Here is a 21,885-nt window from a genome sequence, read left to right as displayed (position 1 = left end):
GAGCCCAATTTAAGCTTACAGTTCTTCCTTTGAAGCCCTGTTCTTACCTGCCCTGCACCTGTGAGTGTGAATTACTGTTAGGACCCTAATTAGTGAGGCCAATGTCACGTAAACAGGAATACAAGAACTAGTTAAAGGGGAAATGTATGGGCCCTATATTCTATATTATGCACTGCAATTGGATGAAAGGTAGTGAAGTACTGGAGTGGCAGAAGGTGGTTGAGTAGAGGATAAACAATTAAGACAATATATATTTGCCTATACAGTGGTACCTCTGGATGCGAACGGGATCCGTTCCCGAGCCCTATTTGCATCCAGAAGCGAATGCAACTCATGTCCGCATGTCTGCACATGCGTGGGTTGCTATTCGCCGCTTCTTCGCATGCGCATGACGTCATTTTGACCGTCTGCACATGCGCAAGCAGTGAAACCCGGAAGTAACGCACTCCATTACTTCTGGGTCACCACATTGCGCAACCCAAAAAAACTTATCCCAAAGTTACTTCAACCCGAGGTGTATGTGTACAGTGGTACCTTGGGTTACAGACGCTTCAGGTTACAGACGCTTCAGGTTACAGACTCCACTAACCCAGAAATAGTACCTCGGGTTAAGAACTTTGCTTCAGGATGAGAACAGAAATCGTGTAGTGGCGGCGTGTCAGCAGCAGGAGGCCCCATTAGCTAAAGTGGAACCTCAGGGTAAGAACAGTTTCAGGTTAAGAACGGACCTCCAGAACGAATTAAGTTCTTAACCTGAGGTACCACTGTATAGTATGTGCCCTGATGAAAATGTTCTTGCAGACTCTTTGAACTCTGCCTGGTAATGCATTACTGAATGAAGTCTGAATAACTGGAAATTTGGTGTGAGCCTCTGTAATTGAGAAATTCCACCCCTGCACCTGACATATATGGTGTGTGCAGCTTTCCCCAAACTGCCTTGTTGGCTGAATGGGGAGGCCTGGGGAGCCAAGTTTGGCCTTTGGGTCAGAGGTTTATCACCTTGTCCTAGAAAAACTTACCCTCCAACATTTCTGTTGGGGTATGAATAGTTTGCAGCAGTCTTACTGCTACCATTTTGTTCAGAGTATATCTCTCTCTCATTTTTAAAATAATAATGTTTATCTTTCCAGGTCCAGTATGTTTGCATCTTAGCGCTCATTTAACTCACACAATTTCAACAGGCTGGTTGAAATCCCACAAGTTAAGTGCGTACAAGGCAGAGAGCTTAAAAACTCTTTCCGCACTGGGAAAACTCAGCACAAAAAGAGCTTTTAAGCTATCTGCCTTGCTTGGGACTCAAGGGCTCAGCTCTGCAAGGCTAGGTGTGTTTTCACAAAGGAGCGCTTTGAGTATACATGCTTTTGCATATACATCATCCCTGGAATGTAACTCCTATGCAAGATGTGGTTGTGCTTTAAAACAGGATAAACAAAATTGTCTGGAGTCCCCCCCCCCACGCAGAATAGTTGCAGAGGAAAACTACAGAAATGATATGCTCCATCTTCAGTTAAATGTTAAATGAATGTATCTATCCACAGTCTGCCGCAAATTGTAGGAGTTCTGAATCCATGCTCTTTCACGGTAGCATTCCAAAGAAAAACACAGCATCTCATTTGAAAGACACCTGTCTTTGTATTGGTTCTGTGTCCCTGCATCCTGTCAGTTCATTTGTCCATCAGAGCAATGTCCCATATTTGCACCAACCGCATATTGAATTATGTGTGTATTCAGAGTCCTCCAATTCTTCATCATGGTAAGTCGAGTTGCAGTCATTAAATGTGTTATGAGTTATTTAGCAGTATTATCCTCAACAGGGTACTTCTTTACAGCCCATTCAAAGGTACCAAGCCTTTTCAGGAGTCAGTCTGCCACTAACATGGACAATATCTGCACCTGCACCATTTTTCAATTAATCATCTCCATCCACATTCTACCGCATCTAGCACAAGTGCCGCCTCCCTTTTGAAATGCACATTTAGAACTGGATTGGAGCAACTTGCATTTAAAGCATGGGTAGGCAAACTAAGGCCCAGGGGTCGGATCCAGCCCAAACGCCTTCTCAATCTGGCCCACGGACGATCCAGGAATCAGCATGTTTTTACATGAGCAGAATGTGTCCTTTTATTTAAAAGGCATCTCTGGGTTATTTGTGGGGCCTGCCTGGTGTTTTTACATGAGTAGAATGTGTGCTTTTATTTAAAATGCATCTCTGGGTTATTTGTGGGGCATAGGAATTCGTTCAATTTTCCCCCCTTCAAAATATAGTCTGGCCCCCCACAGGGTCTGAGGGATAGTGGACCAGCCCCCTGCTGAAAAAGTTTGCTAACTCCTGATTAAAGTATAAGGAGGAGATTTGCAGGAGAATATCAATTCAAGGAGATTGTACCAGAGATGGTCTTAGCCAAGCTTGCAGTTCAGATGCTAAGCTGGACAACTGGCGTGCCAAATACTGTCCAGTTACATTTATAACTATCTTTTCACTGCTCTCAATCAACAAGGCAGATGGCATTTGTGAGTTGTTTTTCCCTTGCGTCTTCTCCAGTTCACATGCAGCTTAATCAATCAAAATATCTGATTACAGACCATGCAGCCAACAGCACCTCAAAATCACAAGCCAAGCTGCCTGTCCTGTCATTTTTGCAATAGCATATAATAGGACTGCCACTCAGGCTCCCAGACTAATGTTGTCTGCTTTCTTTGTCTGCTTGTTTCGGCTTGGTATACCATTCCATTAGACGTGATTTCAGGCTCAGAGGATTCTGGGAAGAATCCAGTTGGAACATCAAAAGCTACCTGACAGTGAGGCTCAATGATTCGCCTAGTTCCAGTATTCAAAATGACAAACTGATGTGGAAATGGAGTGGGTGGAACTGACGATTGGAAAAATGACAAAACGGAGAGAAACCGATTTGTCCATCTACCTGCATGGCAATACACCTGGGAGCAAGGAAGCTTCCAGAAGCGGATTTGTGTGGGAGTGCTTCTGCGCAGTTGTAGGAGGGAGGTGGTGGCACGGCTACGGGATGGTGGATGCTGATAATTAATAAGGAAGGAACTTGAGGAGGTTGGCTGTAGAATCATGCCAACATGCGTGTTTGGGTGGGATTTCTGTGCAAGAAGCATCTCTGCTCATTTTGATGTACGAAATGCATGATCACTTTCTTCCTCTTTGAAATTCATGTGTGTCTGGAATGCCAGTTGCACTAGACCAGCAACATTGCTAGTAAGGATTCCTACATTAAAATGTGGCATTTGGGAACATCCTGGTGGATAACACGGTTTTTGAGGCATCAGTCAAAATTGTTCTGTGAGTGAAATCTACAAATATTGTAGAGGAGATTCCACAACTTCCATGTTTAATTCATCTCTGTTCTGTGGGTTGTATCTACTGAAGTTGGCCCATTAGTTTTTCTGACACCACAAGCAGCAACTGAGTGGATCAGGGTGGGGGAAATTAGTCTACTGTTGTTTTGTGTTACTGGACTTTACAGTCCAGGAGGAGGAGAAGGGATACCAGTATATAGTACAAGGACTTCTGCCTGTTCGATGGGACTTCCAACCTATGTTCTCCTCTCCCTATGTGCTCTCCATGTGGCCCTAGATCTGTTCTGGGGTTTTCCCCAACCCTCAGGAGCAGATATGGTACCCATGTTCCATGAAAACTTTCCTGTACATATAGGAAGATGGGTAAGTTACCACCTGTGAGTCTGACAGCCCTTAATTGGTTTGAGTTGTGTGTGTTTTAACTGGCATGGTTTTACTTCTAAATAAGTCAATGTAAAAAGTCCCCCCCCCCCCGCCAAGGTAAAAGAAAAGACTGCCTTTGAAAACAAAATCAGCAACCACACTGATATCAGGCATCTGACAGACAGCCACGGACGGGGTGTGCTATTGCATTCCTACAGCTGCTAAAATGATAAAGAAAGTCTAAAATAATTCTAAAGCACCTTGAGAAAGAGGCAAACAAAAATAACTGGAGGCCTCTTTTACCGGGAAAGAAACATTTCAAGAAATTGAAAGGGTATATTTGAACACAGAGCTAAAAGAAATGCATTGGAAGGACATGCTACAAACCTTCAAATAGATTCAGATATGACATTTCAAAAGCAAAATGCAAAATGTTGGTGGGATGGACCCTCTCTGTCCTTGTTCGGTAATTTAAATAGGAAAGAGCTCAGCTGACACACGTCTACATTTTTTAAGGTATGTCCTCTGCAGCAGGGCCCTTACGTGCATATAAACATGCTTAGACTGCAACTGCCCTTTGCAGCCATGTGTGAAATTCAATTTGAAACACTTTACACCAGAGGAAACGGTGCTGCCACCTTAAGCGCAAGTTTTCAGGACATGAAACACTGGCACAGAAAACCACCACAACCAACTTTTAATAAATAGCTTTACTTTTCATTCCTATATACAAGTACCTTACAGCGAAACCCTGCACACACACGCACACACACAAAGAGAGAGAGAAGTTGCCTGACAAGTTTGATAGTGACCCAAATGGCTGGCAATTTGTCCCAGTTGGATGCATATATGGTGGGGCAGCTGGTCAATGCACTCTCTCAGCTTGAAGTCGATGAAAAAGTTAAGTGCTTTTCCAGCGCTTGCCACTCCTACACCACGTTCCTGTCCTAGTTTGGAGTCGCTCTTTGGCTTTGACGAACAGGCAATTTAGCAGATTTTTATTTTTTTTTAAGTAAACTTAAGTCACCTTCTTTTCAGGGACATTACCATACTTTTACTGCACACCAGGGGAGTGATCTAAGCAAGACCTTCTCACGCACAAGCCCTATTGAAAAGAAAGGTAGTCAGGCAAGCATGGGTCCATCTGCTCAAGTACTCTATACTTTGACCAACAGCAGTGCCCCACGGTCTCTTGTAAGGGTATTTCTCAACTCTGGTCCTGGAGATGCCAAGAACCAAACTTGGGGCTGCGTGCACACAGATCGTTTTTCTTACTCAGTGATTAAATTTGTATCCCTTCATTTCCCCCCTGGAATTCAAGGTAGCATACACAGGGTCCCCAGGCAATTTCTTTTGGAAGGACCGACCAGACTACTAAGCTTGGATCCTAGAACAATAGGCAGGTAGGATCGTAGAATGCAACAACTGATTGGCCTGCAGGAGAAGACCAATCAGGCTCCAGGAGGAAGTTAATCAGCCAATCAGACGGGATTCATTGTGTAATGTATATAAAGGCCTGAGGTTTGGGGAAAATTCAATCACTGTTTTACAAGCTGCAATAAAGAGCATGAAACCACTGCAGGACTCTGAGTCTATTTCAGGGAGAGCATCTGCTTCACCCATAGAAAGCCCCAGCTTCATTTCCGGATATCTCCAAGTTGGGTTGGGAGAGAAACCTGCCTGAAACCCAAGGGAGATCCTGCCAACCAGGGCATATAATAATGAGCAAGTTGAACTAATGGTTTGACTTGAGATAAGGCAGATTCCTATGTCCCTGTGCTCAGCTTCAGGTAGGAGGCTATTATCATGTCTCCAGGCAGGAGCCATGTGCTCCGTCAGTAAATCCTTACATCCTCCTTCTCTCATAGCAATGGACCCCCAAATTCTAGCATTCATTTCATCGAGGATGTGCCCATGATTATCTTCACCTTTTCCACCAATTTCTTCTCAGGTTCCATTTAAATTTGCAGCTTTGGTGATGTCCCTGTGATGGACCTTGTCTAGACAAGGCAGTGCCAATGCCTCTTGTGACCAACCGCACTGTAAATTGTGGTCATTTGCAATCTCAGTTGCACCATCTAATGTTGGGATTGGTGTGCACAGCCCATGTGCAAGTGATGCTGCATTGGGGTACAGGCAAAGGAAGAAGGCACTGTGAGTCCAGGCCTCAGTAAACTCCCTTAAGTATAGGCTGGGGTGTTAGGTTGCATGTTTGTTTCCTACCCACCAGAGGCATGGATAATTGCTTTCCCTTTCCTTGCCAGGACAGTTCAGCTACCCCACATACCTAAAGTGGTGTGAATAAATCAACTTAGAACATGCACTTTTTGCTGCCTTTCATCTCTCCAAGCCATGGGTTGCATGACTGAGATGATCACCCCAAAGCCCTTGGAAGGATATAAAGGTGGGAGATTATCTTTCTCTGTAATCCTGCTTGCTGGGGGTCCAAAAGGCTGAGGGCAGACCTTTCAGGCCACTGCCAGCCTCTTGGCAGCTTTGCCTCCAGACCAGTTGTTATGTACTGAGCTGAATCTTAGAACAATAGGATCCAGAATGCAACAGTCTGATTGGTCCGCAGGAGCCACCCAATCCAGCTCCAGGTGGAAGTGAATCAGCGACCTGATTGGCCTGCAGGAGCAGCCAATCAGGCTCCTGGATGAAGTGAATCAGCATCCTGATTGGCCTGCAGAAGCAGCCAACCAGGCTTCTGGAGGAAGTGAATCCACAACCTGATTGGCCTACAGGAGCAGCCCGGAATTAGCCAATCACGCGGGGCCCATTGTGTAAATAATGTATATATAGCTAGACGTTTTGGGGAAAATTTCATTCATTGCTACTACGAGCTGAATAAAGAGCATGAAATTCACACTCGACTCCGAGTATATTTTTACCAGGTCTTCAGACTTAACCTCTCCTCCCAACACACTTTCCCTCAGTTGATACTGTGCCCACATCAGAATGTTGGGAGATACTCTAGAGTAAGTCCGAGGCAGCACAAGGAAATCATGCTGGGAAATGGAGATCTAGAAAGCCTTTGCGCATGTCCAAAGCCATTTGGCGACCTGGATTGGTGTGCAGCACTGTTTGTATCCAGGTCTTCGGATCCCAGCAAAAAACAAACATGTTCATGGCTTGTAAATAAGGCAGAACTGAACGGCAGGCACCTAAACATGATCCTGAAATGCAAAGTCCATAAACAAATGGCTGAATTAACACAAAACTCTGAAAAAATAACACTGTTTTTCCTCCCTCTCTATCCATTATATGCACTATGACCTGGTTTGCACATTGTGCTAAAACAAAGCATAGCTTAGCATGAACACATGAGAGAGCAGGCTCCAGGAGAGGAGACTGTGGCTGCTTTGATCCTTCCTGTTTGCTGTGCTCTTGTTTTGTGGGACCTGAACCCAGGTGTTGCAATTGAAGGGTTAATTCTGTTGCCACTGTTAAAGCCACCTAGCCTAGAGGCGGGGTAGAAGTGTTGCTTAGCAACCAGGCAGCAAGACATGATGGTTCCAAAGGCAGCATGTGCCCTGATTGGCTGTGTAACTCTGAAGGAGTTTTCCCTCTGTATGTTTGACTGAATGTCTCCTGACTATGTATAAACTTTTCTGTTTGTTCCCCCTCAAGTTATACATTGAGGTTGATTCCAGTGTCCTCACAGTTTTCTGAGGATTCTTCCTCTTTGTGTACTCTGCCTGTATTATTTAACTGACTTGGCTAACAGGCTTGTGGGTCTGCTCTCTCCAGGTTAACCACAAGTTAAAAGCAAACTATGGCCTGTGTGTGTGTGTTTTTATGCCTCATGGTTTGTACGGGAGAGCTAAGCAAAGGGCCTGGCTTCAGATGACATACTAGGCCAGGGATGGGGAACCTGTGGCCCTCCAGATGTTCTTGGACTTCAACTCCCATCATCCTCAGCCAGCATGGCCCACAGGCAGGGATGATGGGTGTTGTATTCCAGTAACCTCTGGAGCCTCACAGGACCCTATGCTAAGCTAACTAATGGCTAAGTAGCTGGGGAAGAACAACACAGCTGAATCGCCCTCTGGGAGCCTGCATCTTCATGTGGCCATGCTCAGCCATGCTTTGGGCTCAGCATGATGTGCCAACCAAGCCTATGTACATGACAAAGGTGAACCATACTCTAGCATTTGCTTATAGAGATAAATTAGCAATACAATTCATATGGAGGTCAAATGTTCCACAGTAAAAAATACGCTGTAGACGTGTAAACTTTGGTGCCTCTGCTTGGTTGCCCCCTCCCGCCCCTCAAAAGCAACATTTAATTTCTTTCCTTCCTTTATTTTTAATCAATCATACTTTCCACCCTCAAAAGCAGCCGACGTGCAACGTTAGGGGGTCTGGGTGGCAGAGAATGGCCAACCCACTCAGCTACTTGCTTCTTCTTTTTACATCGGTGTGATTTTTGGTGCTTCCCTTCAAAGTTTTTGGGGTGGCCAGATGTTGGGAGGAGGAGGAGGAAGAAGAGGAGGAACTGATTGAAGGGTGGATGCCACTGGAAAGTGAGCCAGCACTTTTCCCCCTCTACCTCCTTTTCTGCGGTTGACTTGTTGAAAGTTTTGTGTCGGAAGGGTTTGCATGCATCACCGTACTCCAAACAAAGCAAGGAGACACATTCTCCACTTCAGGTATCTCCCACCCCCCTTTTTTATTTCTAAGTTTCATCTTTCCACAGTGGAAGGCCTCGGAGGTTGCCGTCTGTCCGCTTGCTTCTCATTTTTCTTTGAGGGTCTATTTGGAGACAGGACGCCAGCTGAACTGCTGTTCTGGGTCACAGCTGGACCGATATCTAACAAGGCTGAGGATGTGTGGGTCGCAAGGTGCCCACTCATGGTTGGCAGTTGTAACGGTGTCGCAACTGGCCCGGAAGTCTTGTTCCTCGCTTGGCTTTGAACTCTCCTCTGAGGTGGGCTGGCAACCCTGGCCCTTCCGTAGGCATTGGGGATCAGGGCATGCCTCTCTTCTTCTGCCAAGGACATCCTGCCCAAAGAACCGCGCCTCTCAGAGCGAGGAGGGACTGAAGACGTCGGAGAAGCCAAAGTCTTGGGGAGGTTGCCAGGGCCGGTCATCACTCCCTCTTCGGTCTCGGCAGCTTCGCTAAGGTAAGGTGGTGGGAGGGTGCTGCTACGTTTGCTGCAAGATTCACAGCAGAGCTTCTTGTAGCCCGGGATGGAGCAGTACCGGGAGAGCACTTCCATTTGGCAGAAGATAGATTTGTCTCCTAGGCATGGTTCATCTGAAAGACAGAACCCAACAAGAGTCAAGAAAATAAGGACACCAGAAGAGCCTGCTGGAGTCCATTCATTCATTCATTCATTCATTCATTCATTCATTCATTCTCTCTCTCTTATTGTTTTTCACAAAATGCATATTTTAATTTGAGTTTAGGTACACTTCAGCAGAAAACCGTCTTGCAAAATTCGGAAAAGTCTAAAAAACTGAAATATACCTGCATTCTGATTTATTAGCCTAGGAATTGCAAATTGGGTTTGTTTGCTTTAAAATGCAAAATCCTTGAGTAACCTTAACACCAGGCTCCTTGGAAGAACTGTGTCCTTGTGTATCTAATTTCCTTATGCCAATAACAATTTCTTCCACATCCACATTTGCATATACATTCGATTCCAAGGGTTCTGCATATACGCAAAAACGTATATACCCAAACCCTTGGAACTGTCCCTGCGCAAACATCCTGGGGCTTCTATGATCTCACAGGAACAACCTTTTAAGCTCTCTACCTTGCACATAAACACCCAATTCAGATTTAATCTCAAGAAGGGAGAGCAACGTCTTCTCAAACTCATTTAAAAGAAGAAGATGAGTTTGGATTTGATATCCCGCCTTTCACTCCCCTTCAGGAGTCTCAAAGCGGCTAACATTCTCCTTTCCCTTCCTCCCCCACAACAAATACTCTGTGAGGTGAGTGGGGCTGAGAGACTTCAACGAAGTATGACTGGCCCAAGGTCACCCAGCAGCTGCATGTGGAGGAGCGGAGACGTGAACCCAGTTCACCAGATTACGTGACTACTGCTCTTAACCACTACACCACACTGGCTCTCTCATGGAATGCCCATGGAGTTGTGTGGCTACTTCAGCGCTTTCTATACCTCTCATTGCATCCTACTTCCCTCTGATATTCCTCTGCTTGCCTGCATGCAAATAATAATAATAATTGTCAGGGTTTCTGGGAGAGAGGAGGAGATGACAGAGGAGACGGAGAGCGAGTGGGAGGAGGGGCAGAAGGATGAGGAAGAAGATGACGGAATTCTGAGGGAATCCACGAGTCTGAGCAGCGAGTCAGAGGATTCTCAAAAGGGGGTTACCTTAATCAAGCAAAAGGGAGGAGAAGGGAGAAGCGGAGAGGAGCCCAGTGGAAGACAGACGCAGCAAGAGGCGTCTCAGCCGGAGCGGAGTAAAGGGGGTGGAGTCGTCAGCCTCTCGGAGGGAGCAGGATTAGGAGAGAACAGAGAAAGGGGGTTGGAGCAAGGTGTTCAGCCGGAAAGGGTGGAGAGCGGAACAAGGGGTGGTGTAGCGGTCGAAAGAAAGGTCAGCAGCAACGTACGCGCGCCAAGTTCAAACGTAGAGGCGCGCGGAAGTGGAGAGAGCTCAGGGGAGGAGCCCGGCCCTAAAGCCAGAAGGAGGGGGGAAGAGGCGGCAGAGGATTCAGCCTCAGGCGAGTCACGGAGAGAGGGAACCCAGGGGGGCAGGAAGACCCTGCGGAAAAGAAAGGAGAGGAAGAGGTGGTCTAGAGCCAGGCTATTAAGTTGGTGTGGAAGAGGGGAGGAGTCAGAGGGGACTTCAGCGGTCTAACGTGACAGACGTACGGCCACGATGCTGAACTGTACGAGAAGCAGAAATCTTCAATAAACTTTTCCTGTAAATAAACTGCAACGGAGTGAGGTCTCTTGTGAGCTGGGACCCGTCCTGGGTGGCCGTGACAGTAAGTCCCCTCTCAAAAAGCAAAAAAATTTTTTTGCGAAGCTCACGAACGGGAGCAGCCATGAGCGCTGAGGAGCAGCTGGTTGCACTGCGGGATCAGGTTACCGCTCTCACATCGGCAGTCATTGCTTCGCAGAAGAAGAATGACGACTTGGAGAAGACGTGCCAGGATTTGCAGGCAAGGTGGGAACACGCGGACAGGGCGGGGGCCCCAGGTTCCAGAGCGGAGGGCATTGCGCTTGGACGGAGGGGGGGTGCCCTGGTTCCGCATTTTAATGGCAACTTGCAAGACTATCCCAATTTCAGAGCGGACGTCGTATATGCACTGCATTTACTCCGTCACGATTTTAAAGATGAGGAGGAGAAAGTGGGGTTCATTGTTTCGCACCTGCATGGGGAGGCCAGGGCTTGGCTACGCAATCTGTGGCGCGAAGATGGACCGGCCCGTCGCAATTCAACTGCGTTCATCAAAGCGATGGATTCTTGTTTTCAATCCTCTGTGGATGTGGACATTGCGCGCCGTCAAATGCACGGGCTGAGGCAGGGGAAAGCGACTGTGCGCCAATACCACTCTAAATTTTTTGCATTGCTCACCGCCTTAGATTGGCCAAAGGACAGTAAGCCGGTCAGAGATCTTTTTTGGGAGGGATTGAGCCCCCCCATCAAGGATGAGATCGCTAGGGGGGACAGACCCCAGACCCTAGAAGACGTGGTGCAACGGGCTTTAGCTATTGGAATTCGACATGAGGGACGTCCGTGGCACGAGGAGGACGGGCCCCAAGCGCGTGCGCAAGCGAGGACTCTCCCTTTTGTGCACAGGGATTTCAGCCGTGCGCACCCCTCGCCAATGGGGAAGGACAGCGAGGAGCCAATGGAGATTGGTGGTGCTAGGGCTCAGAAGCCATCCCAGAGCCCTGTCCCTGGTGCAGCCAAAGCGAAGCCTCCTAGAGGAACCAGGAAGTGTTACATCTGTGACAGTGCGCACCATATGGCGAAAGAGTGCCCCCAGAGGCTCCAGAAGCACACTGCAGCACTGGCAACTGTAACAGCAGAGGTGCAACCAGGGGAGCAGCTTCAGGGAAACGACAGTGCCTGGCTGGAAGCAGAGCTACTGGGGCTCAGCCAGGCGGATCTGTAGACAAGCCCCCAGCATCACTGCAGAGCGTGGACCCTTTGCCTCCCAGACCGGCAGTTCTGCTCACAGCAACACTCCAGTTGCCTGATGGGAGACTCCTCGAGGTTCCAATAACGATCGATTCGGGAAGCAACGCCGACTTCGTGGGACTGCAGTTCGTTAAGCAGCACAACATGGCGCTCCTGCCTGCAACGACGCCTCTAACCGTAGTCACGGTAGACGGCAGGAAGTTGCTGGGGGGGCAAGTGGTGCAGCAAACCCCTCCCATGATGATGCAGATTGGCAACCATCGAGAACTTATTAGTTTCAATGTCACCCACTTATCGGACACACCCATCGTGTTAGGCATGAGTTGGCTGGAGAGGCACAGTCCCGCGGTTGCGTGGTACCAGCGGCAGATCACCTTTTGTTCATCGTATTGTGCTCAGCATTGCTTTCAGACCGATCAGGGAGGAGAAGCCGAGCAGCAGTTGCATCTGGGTATGGTGCAAACAGTGCCTCACAAGTACCAGGACTTCTTGGAGGTTTTCTGTGAGAAGGAAGCTGACAAGTTGCCGCCTCACAGACCTTACGACTGCGCGATTGATTTAGTGCCAGGGGCGCAACTGCCTGCTGCCAAGCTGTACTCCATGTCGGAAGACGAGATGCAAGAGCTTCGGGAGTTCATAGACCATAACCTCAAGCGAGGTTTCATCCAGGAATCTAAAGCAGCGGGTGGCAGCCCTGTGTTCTTTGTGAAGAAGAAAAACACGCCCCAAAAAAGGCTTATAGTGGATTACAGGTTCATAAACAGCTTGACTAAGCCCAAAGCTTTCCCCATGCCCAAGATTGACGACCTTTTAGCGACCGTCAGGAGGGGCAAGATTTTCACCAAGCTGGACCTACGTGGAGCTTACAATCTCATCCGCATCCGGAAAGGAGATGAGTGGAAGACCGCCATGTTCACCCCTCTGGGCACATACGAATACAGAGTCATGCCTTTCGGTCTCCAAAATGGCAGCCACGTTTTTCAAGCATTTATGCACCACGTGCTAGCAGGTCTCCTCTACAAGAAGTGTGTCTGCTTTCTCGACGATATCCTGATTTTCTCGGAATCGCCGGAGGATCACGATAAGGACGTGAGGGAGGTCCTGCAGAGGCTGAAGGACCACAGGCTGTACGCCAAGTTGGAAAAATGCCAGTTTGATGTCAGAGAGGTTGATTTCCTTGGCTACAAGTTGTCCGACGAGGGACTGGCCATGGACAGGGCTAAGGTTCAAGCGCTGTTGGACTGGAAAAGCCCTCGAAATCGGAAAGAGGTCCAGAGGTTCATCGGCTTTGCCAATTTTTACCGCAAGTTTATTAAAGGTTTTGCGAACGCGACGGCGGCTATCACTGACACCCTCAGTTCCAAGAAGAAGAAGTTCGTCTGGACCGAACAAGCGGAGCGGTCCTTCCGGACGCTTAAAGGTCTTTTCGCCTCCGAAGAGCAGCTGCTCCACGTGAATCCCGGCAGACCCATGCGGGTAGAGACCGATGCGTCAGACAGAGCGGTTGGGGCCGTTCTTTTGCAAGAGGATTCACAAGGCAACTGGAGACCGGGTGCGTTCTACTCCCGGAAGCTCAGCAAGACGGAGCGCAATTATACCATCTGGGACAGGGAGTTGTTGGCCATTCATGCAGCTTTCAAAGCGTGGCGACACTTCTTAATAGGAGCCAAGCACACGGTGCAAGTCCGCACGGATCACAAGAACTTAGAGTATTGGCGGACGGCTAAGTTACAGACCCAGCGACACATGCGCTGGGCGGAGTTCTTTGCGGATTTCGACTTCAAAATAGAATACATCCCAGGAGACTCCAATGTTATTGCAGACGCGCTGTCCCGAAAGCCGCAATACTTGGAGGAAGCAGCTCCAATCGCAGCAAAGCACATTTTCGCACCGCAGGCGTGGACGTGCGCTACCATCGCAGTCGACCTGGACGCGGTGCGACGCGCGTTGCAAAGGGATCAGTTTGCACAGTCCAAGATGGAGGAGCTACGCGGAGGGTCGCGAGACAACGATGAGTTCCAATTGCAAGATGGACTTTTGACTCGTAAGGGTGCCCTTTACGTGCCCACCGACGATCTTCGAGCCAAGGTTCTGCAACAATTGCATGACGCCCCTAGTGCAGGCCATTTCGGCAAAGAGAAGACGATGGAGTTGGTGGCTAGAGACTTTTGGTGGCCCCAGATGAGAGGAGAGGTGGCGGACTACGTCGCCAGGTGTGATATCTGCCAGAGGTCCAAACCAGTGCACCAGAAGCAGGCGGGATTGCTAGAACCGCTGGAGACACCGCAGCAACCGTGGGAGAGGGTAGCGTTGGACTTTGTTACGGACCTGCCCAGCTCCAGAGGTAAGACGGCGGTGTTAGTGGTGGTGGACTTGTTCACCAAGATGGCGCATTTCATCCCTTGTGCCAAGGTGGCGACGGCAGAACAGACCGCAAAGCTCTTCATCGATCACGTCTTCAAAGTGCATGGACTTCCGCAGTCCGTCTTGTCCGACAGGGGGCGCCAGTTTGTTTCCACTTTCTGGCGAAAGCTTCTGGGCATCTTGCACGTCAAAATCAACCTGACATCGGCGAGACATCCACAAACCAACGGTCAAGCGGAGAGGGTCAACGCGATCATGCAGCAGTACCTGCGGTGCTACGCCAACCAGCGACCTGCGGCGTGGGTGGACTATCTGCCGATGGCTGAATTCGCCTACAACAACACGAAACACGCATCCACCGGGGTGACGCCTTTCTTCGCGAACAATGGCCGTCATCCCAGAACCTTCCCGAGATTTGCGGCACCAGGAGGGGGGGGCCTCAAGATGCCGACCAGTTTGCAGCGGAGTTGCAAGAGGTGCACGAGGAGCTGCGGAGACATTTGGAGCTGGCAAAACAGGCGTATAAGGTGCAGGCCGATAAGCACAGGAGGGCGGGAGAGGACATCCAGATTGGGGACTGGGTGTGGTTAGCAGCCCACGCGATGCCGGCCAGGTCATTGGCCAAGAAGAAGTTAGGACACAGGCAGCTAGGGCCATATCAAGTTGAGGCTAGGATCAATCCGGTGGCTTTTCGTCTAGCCCTTCCGGAGGGTTCCAGGGTGCACCCGGTCTTTCATAGGTCGGTGCTCACTCCCTACAAAACCCCACACAGGTTTCAAGAGTCAGGAGCACTCCCAGAGCCACGTAGGAGGGCGCCTGAGGGGGGGGAATCGCCAAGACCAGAACCTCTTAACGAGGTCACAGAGATACTGGACTCGAGATGGGGGGAGGAGGGAGTTGAATATTTTCTAGCCAGGGAAGGCACTCCGGCCTCTGCCAATAGCTGGGTGCCGGGTTACGCGTTGGACGAACCCCTGTTGAAGGAGGAGTTCCATGCACTTTTTCCGCACAAGCCCATGCCCGAGGAGTATTTTGATGATTGGCTTTTCACGCCCACTTTGTCAGACAGCACGTTCGAGGGTTTCTCCTCACCCGAGGGCCATACGCCCGAAACAAGCCCGACCAGGGATCCGAGACTGGGGGGGGAGGAGACAGGCCCTTGTTGGTGGGTGGATCAGCCAAGGGAGGCATGGAGTCAGAGATGGATGGTAGGTCCTTGGCAGGCAGCGCCAGGAGAAGCAGTGATGGAGGAAGAGACTGTGAGGTCTGTGGGTGGGGAACCCGAGTTCGAACACACATATACGGAGATGACAGAGGAGAACGTTGAAGTGGACAACTTGTATCCTGAACCGACCCCGGAAGAACCACGTTTTCCTCAACCTGCACCCGGCGAGCGGGAGGGGGGAAGGGGGGGCTTCGAGGGGGGGATGGATGTCAGGGTTTCTGGGAGAGAGGAGGAGATGACAGAGGAGACGGAGAGCGAGTGGGAGGAGGGGCAGAAGGATGAGGAAGAAGATGACGGAATTCTGAGGGAATCCACGAGTCTGAGCAGCGAGTCAGAGGATTCTCAAAAGGGGGTTACCTTAATCAAGCAAAAGGGAGGAGAAGGGAGAAGCGGAGAGGAGCCCAGTGGAAGACAGACGCAGCAAGAGGCGTCTCAGCCGGAGCGGAGTAAAGGGGGTGGAGTCGTCAGCCTCTCGGAGGGAGCAGGATTAGGAGAGAACAGAGAAAGGGGGTTGGAGCAAGGTGTTCAGCCGGAAAGGGTGGAGAGCGGAACAAGGGGTGGTGTAGCGGTCGAAAGAAAGGTCAGCAGCAACGTACGCGCGCCAAGTTCAAACGTAGAGGCGCGCGGAAGTGGAGAGAGCTCAGGGGAGGAGCCCGGCCCTAAAGCCAGAAGGAGGGGGGAAGAGGCGGCAGAGGATTCAGCCTCAGGCGAGTCACGGAGAGAGGGAACCCAGGGGGGCAGGAAGACCCTGCGGAAAAGAAAGGAGAGGAAGAGGTGGTCTAGAGCCAGGCTATTAAGTTGGTGTGGAAGAGGGGAGGAGTCAGAGGGGACTTCAGCGGTCTAACGTGACAGACGTACGGCCACGATGCTGAACTGTACGAGAAGCAGAAATCTTCAATAAACTTTTCCTGTAAATAAACTGCAACGGAGTGAGGTCTCTTGTGAGCTGGGACCCGTCCTGGGTGGCCGTGACAATAATAATAATAATAATAATAATAATAATAATAATAATAATTTATTATTTATACCCCACACTTTTGGCTGGGTTTCACCAGCCACTCTAGGCTGCTTCCAACACAATATTAAAATACAGTAGTGCATCAAACATTAAAAGCTTCCCTAAACAGAGCTGCCTTCAGATGTCATCTAAAAGTCTGGTAGTTGTTATTCTCTTTGACATCTGGTGGGAGGGTGTTCCACAGGGTGGGTACCACTACCGATAAGGCCCTCTGCCTGGTTCCCTGTAACTTGGCTTCTCGCAGTGAGGGAACTGCCAGAAGGCCCTTGGCGCTTACCGTTGAATCAAAGAATTATAGAGTTGGAAGCGACCCCGAGGATCATCTAGTCCAGTGTCTCCCAAACCTGGGTCTCCAGCTGCTTTTGGACTACAGTTCCCATCATCCCTAACCATTGGTCCTGCTAGCTAGGGATGATGGGAATTGTAGTCCAAAAGCAGCTGAAGACCCAAGTTTGGGAAACACCGATCTAGTCCAACCCCCTGCAATGCAGGAATATGCATCCATCTCATACAAGGATCAGACTTTTGACCTGGGCATCATCAGCACCATGCTTTCACCAACCGAGCTATCCACCTGCTCCCTTGATGCCTCTATACTCTGTGTCTTGGCTGCTGAACCTCAGCTTTGAAAACTGCTCAAGGCTGATTTCTCCCTTCCCACTACGACCGACGACGGAGCAGAGGAAGAGAAGAGCCATAGGCACATCAACAAAGGGATTGCCAAAATGTGGAACCAGAAGTGCACAAAATTGCTTGTGTGCTGTTTCTGGGGAACAGAATCCAGATGTATTAGGAAAGTGGGTTTCAGCAGCAGGTGATAGATGAGAATCAGTGGTGCTATCAGGGCAGGACTTTGGGACAGAAGACCAGAGACCCATTCAGCAGAATGAGCAGGAGAACCGCTGAATGCAGCCAGTACCACATTTGAAGTAGTGAAATAAAGACTGTGCACAGTTGGGTGAGAGGACCAATAAATCTGGAGTCTAAAATTACCTAAAGGTTCTTATTCCTCTCCTGGCAGCCTGCTGGTAGCTCTTTCAGAAAGCTGATTTTACCCCTTACTTAACAACAGGTGTTTTTTTTTTTTTTTTTGTTTAATCAAGTGCTCTAAGCATCCACCATGGGAGCCCTAGTTCTTGAAGCATCTACAGTAGGTGAGATTAGAGGTGCATTTAAAAATAAATAAATCCCACCTGAATACACGCTTGTTTGCTAGGAAAAAAACCATTTACAATTATGTCTGCTGCTGTTGTGCTCAGAGACCTGTTTCATATTTGAGGATTATCCTGTTCTGCAGACACTTTCATGTTTATCTCAAATGCCCAGGTCTATCTTGCTTTAAGAGCTGTCCCCTCTCTTCTTGCTAGAACCTTATACTCACTAACCTGGGAGTAAATTCCACTGAACTCAGTATGGCTTATTAAGTATAAGTGATTTAATTCACACAGAAATGGAAAAAAAGTGTATTAAGGAAGGTTTAAAATGGAAAATAGCTAAATCTGGAAATTAGCAAATACCCTTAGCTGTCTCTCATTTATTTGATGAGGATGTTCTAATTAGAGAAAGTTGAATATGTCAATTTTTGTTTTCCTCCACTTCTCATTTTTCCACACTTACAATTAAGCTCTCCACATTTCTGCACAGGTTTGCAATTTAAAAAATCTCATTGGGAAAATCTGCCAGTATTTCAGTGCAATTTCTTCTTTGTATGCAATTTTGTCTAATACACGCATTTCTGTGATGCAAGTTCACCTGCTAAAGTGCATTTTCATATGCTATTTTCACCAAATTTTATGCACACTTTACTCTAGTACCTGCATTTTTAGGCACAACATTTAGTCATATAACTGTATTGCAAAATTTGTAGAAATGTGAAGTTTGAAGGAGTTTGCTGTGTTTTACTTTGCATACCCTTTCAGAAAATGTTAGGTAGGCTCACCCTCAAATGAGTACAGAATCAAAATTCTCTCTCTCCCCCCCCCCCCCCATCATTAGCAGATGTCATGGGCTGGTTGGATAGAGAAATGGTGAAGGGCACCAGTTGGGGAACCCCCAAGGGAAGAAGGCTCAGAGCCCAAGGATTGGTGGTGGGATGACAATGAGTGGTCTTAGGGAGAAGAAGGAGCAGACTGGGAAATGGAAGTGTCAGGAGCTGAAGAACTAACAGGGTTTGCTTAGTGAGAAGGGAGAGTCAGTGGCAGAGGGCAGTCCAGAATGAGAGGCAGGAGAGGAGGGGAACCAAGAAGCAGAGATAAGCCAGGCTGCTGAAGAAGTCAGGGAGTCTCCGTCTCCTGCTGCCACCAGCTGTCTTTCCTCCTGGTCTCTCAGAACCAGAAGAGGTATGAAGAGGGCACAGCAAAAACAGACAAGGTGAAGAAGTCTCAGATTGCTGGGGAAGAGGAGGAGGGAGGAAGAGACTTAGGGAGAGGTGGGAAGGATGGGACCTTCAGTCCTCGCAACTGCCTCATTGGGGCAAGACCTACTGGGAAGAGTTCCCACACTCACCAGAAGAAGAAGAAGAAGAAGAAGAAGAAGAGGAGGAGGAGTTTGGATTTGATATCCCACTTTATCACTACCCGAAGGAGTCTCAAAGCGGCTAACATTCTCCTTTCTCTTCCTCCCCCACAACAAACACTCTCTGAGGTGAGTGGGGCTGAGAGACTTCAGAGAAGTGTGACTGGCCCAAGGTCACCCAGCAGCTGCATGTGGAGGAGTGGAGACGTGAACCCGGTTCACCAGATTACAAGTCTACCGCTCTTAACCACTACACCACACTAGGCCTGCTTCAGCTGTTTTGCTTCCTTGAATAAAGAGTTAACTTCGCTGACACCTTGAGAGTTATTCCTGACCTGTTCCTGACTCCCGCCTTGGCAGTGTATCATTTTGCCATTTCCTGGAAAGCAGGTGGATGTCTTCCCATAAATATAGTCTTTAAAAACTTTGCTCCTGGGGCTTTAAAGACATGACACGTCTTAACACTGCCATTCTCTGCTGTTTTACTCCATTGTTTTATTACAGCTATATGCTTTCATTGTTTTATTGATTTTACGTGGAGCATCCTTACACTGAAGGGTGGAATGTCAATATATAAAAGCAAGCCAATGGTAAATAAGGTAAGAAATGGCCGAAAACCATAACAGATATCATAATTAATTTTAACAAGCAATTATTTAATGGTTGAGTAATTAAAAATAACAATGTAGTTGCCTACAGCTTTACAAATCAGAAATTTTTCAGGGCCACCAATCTAAGATGAAGAGTTCAAATTCATGTTCAGCCACCAACTCATGGGTTGATCTTAGGCCAGTCACTCACTCTTTGCCTAACCTACCTCTCAGGATTGCTGTGAAGCTACAATGAGCTTCACATTCTCCCCCTCCACCCAGTTCTAATGCTTTGTTGCATTTCCAAACATTTTATTGCTTTTCTTTGCAAGAGTGGTGCACGCTCTGGTTATCTCCCGCTTGGACTACTGCAATGTGCTCTACGTGGGGCTACCTTTGAAGGTGACCCGGAAACTACAACTAATCCAGAATGAGGCAGCTAGACTGGTGACTGGGAGCGGTGGCCGAGACCACATAACACTGGTCTTGAAAGACCTACATTGGCTCCCAGTATGTTTCTGAGCACAATTCAAATTGTTGGTGCTGACCTTTAAAGCCCTAAATGGCCTCGGTCCAGTATACCTGAAGAAGCGTCTCCACCCCCTTGTTCTACCCGGACACTGAGGTCCAGTGCCGAGGGCCTTCTGGCGGTTCCCTCACTGCGAGAAGCCAAGTTACAGGGAACCAGGCAGAGGGCCTTCTTGGTAGTGGCACCCGCCCTGTGGAATGCCCTCCCACCAGATGTCAAAGAGAACAATAACTACCAGACTTTTGACATCTGAAGGCAGCCCTATTTAGGGAAGCTTTTAATGTTTGATGTATTACAGTATTTTAATATATATATATATTTTTGGAAGCCGCCCAGAGCAGCTGGGGAAGCCCAGCCAGATGGGCGGGGTATAAATAATAAATTATTATTATTATAAGTTGTATCCATGGAATCATAGAGCTGGAAGGGACCATAAGGGTCATCTAGTCCAACCCCCTGCAATGCAGGAATCTTTTTGCCCAACGTGGGGTTTGAACCAACAACCCTGAGATTCAGAATCTCAAGTTCTACCGAGCTATCCCGTCTGAGTGTTTCAGCACAAATATATTTATAGATAAAACATATTTGTGTGTATTTGCATTTCTTCTTTTAAAAATTGCAGCAAATAATAATAATAATAATAATAATAATAATAATAATAATAATAAATACCTTTATTGTCAATGTACAACCTGTGTACAATGAAATTAACTGAGCCTCCCCCCCCCCAACAAACACTCACTCTCATTCCATTCTGTGTGCTTGTCTCACGACACACCAACCCCAAAAGTCAGTTGCACTATATTATTTTCCGTTCAGCAGCCTAACAGCCCACAGATAGAAACTGTTTTTTAGCCTGTTGGTACGACTGATTATACTTCTATATCTCCTGCCCGAGGGTAGAAGATTAAAGAGGTGCAACACTTAGAGTTGTTTTATACAGGCAATGACTGATTTATGCACATATGATTGGCAGGGCCGTAGGTAGGTGATCTTGCGCCCCTATCAGAATCGTCCAGATTGCGCCTCCTAGCCATGGAAAAGGAATGTGGCACAGAAAAAAAAATAGTGGAAAACAGGGCCCCACATATCATATAAGGACCCTTTGTTTAAAACCTTTTCTTATGAGGCAATAGTCATTTTTTTTATTTATAAACATATTTATGGACATATTTTAAAGCTGATTTTGTGTGTCTCCCTTGTTTGCATCCCTGGCGGGGGCCTTCCTCACCACTCCCTGGCTACGGCCCTGATGACTGGCACATGACTGTGCATGGGCGCACAGGTGAACTTAAAATGTCCCTAAACTGGCAGAATGGAGGCAGGGTGGGAATGTAACCTCTGTGCAAAATGAAGATTGCCTGTATATTAAGTATAGAAAAAGTATTCAATAAATAAATCAGTAATTTACAGGTCTGCATACCTGGGAGTAAGCCTCATTGAACTCAGTTGGATGCACTTTTGAGTAGACAGTATTTGATGGCATAAGGTCCGTATAGTTAATGCTATGGTTTTCCCAGTAGTGATGTATGGAAGTGAGAGCTGGACCAGAAAGAAGGCTGATCACCGAAGAATCGGTGCTTTTGAATTATGGTGCTGGAGGAGACTCTTGAGAGTCCCATGGACAGCAGGAAGATCAAACCTCTCCATTCTGAAGGAAATCAGCCCTGAGTGCTCACTGGAAGGACAGGTCCTGAAGCTGAGGCTCCAAGACTTTGGCCACCTCATGAGAAGAGAAGACTCCCTGGAAAAGACCCTGATGCTGGGAAAGATGGAGGGCACAAGGAGAAGGGGACAATAGAGGACGAGAAGGTTGGACAGTGTTGTTGAA

General features: G+C 48.1%; 1 protein-coding gene across 1 annotated transcript in view; it reads right to left on the bottom strand.

Moving 5' to 3' along the window:
• Positions 1-6,584: 6,584 nt before the first annotated feature.
• Positions 6,585-21,885, bottom strand: part of ADAMTS3 (ADAM metallopeptidase with thrombospondin type 1 motif 3) — a 139,271-nt gene continuing 123,970 nt past the window's right edge. The window contains exon 23 of the mRNA XM_081924812.1: positions 6,585-8,947. Coding sequence (XP_081780938.1) covers positions 8,373-8,947 — 575 coding nt within the window. The 3' untranslated portion in view covers positions 6,585-8,372. The remainder of the gene's footprint in view (positions 8,948-21,885) is intronic.

The sequence above is a fragment of the Podarcis melisellensis genome, assembly GCF_964234715.1.
Source record: "Podarcis melisellensis genome assembly, chromosome: 9".
NCBI classification, from domain to species: Eukaryota; Metazoa; Chordata; class Lepidosauria; order Squamata; family Lacertidae; genus Podarcis; species Podarcis melisellensis.
The sequence above is the reverse complement of the archived record's forward strand: the minus strand, read 5'-3'. Positions and strand labels throughout refer to the sequence as shown.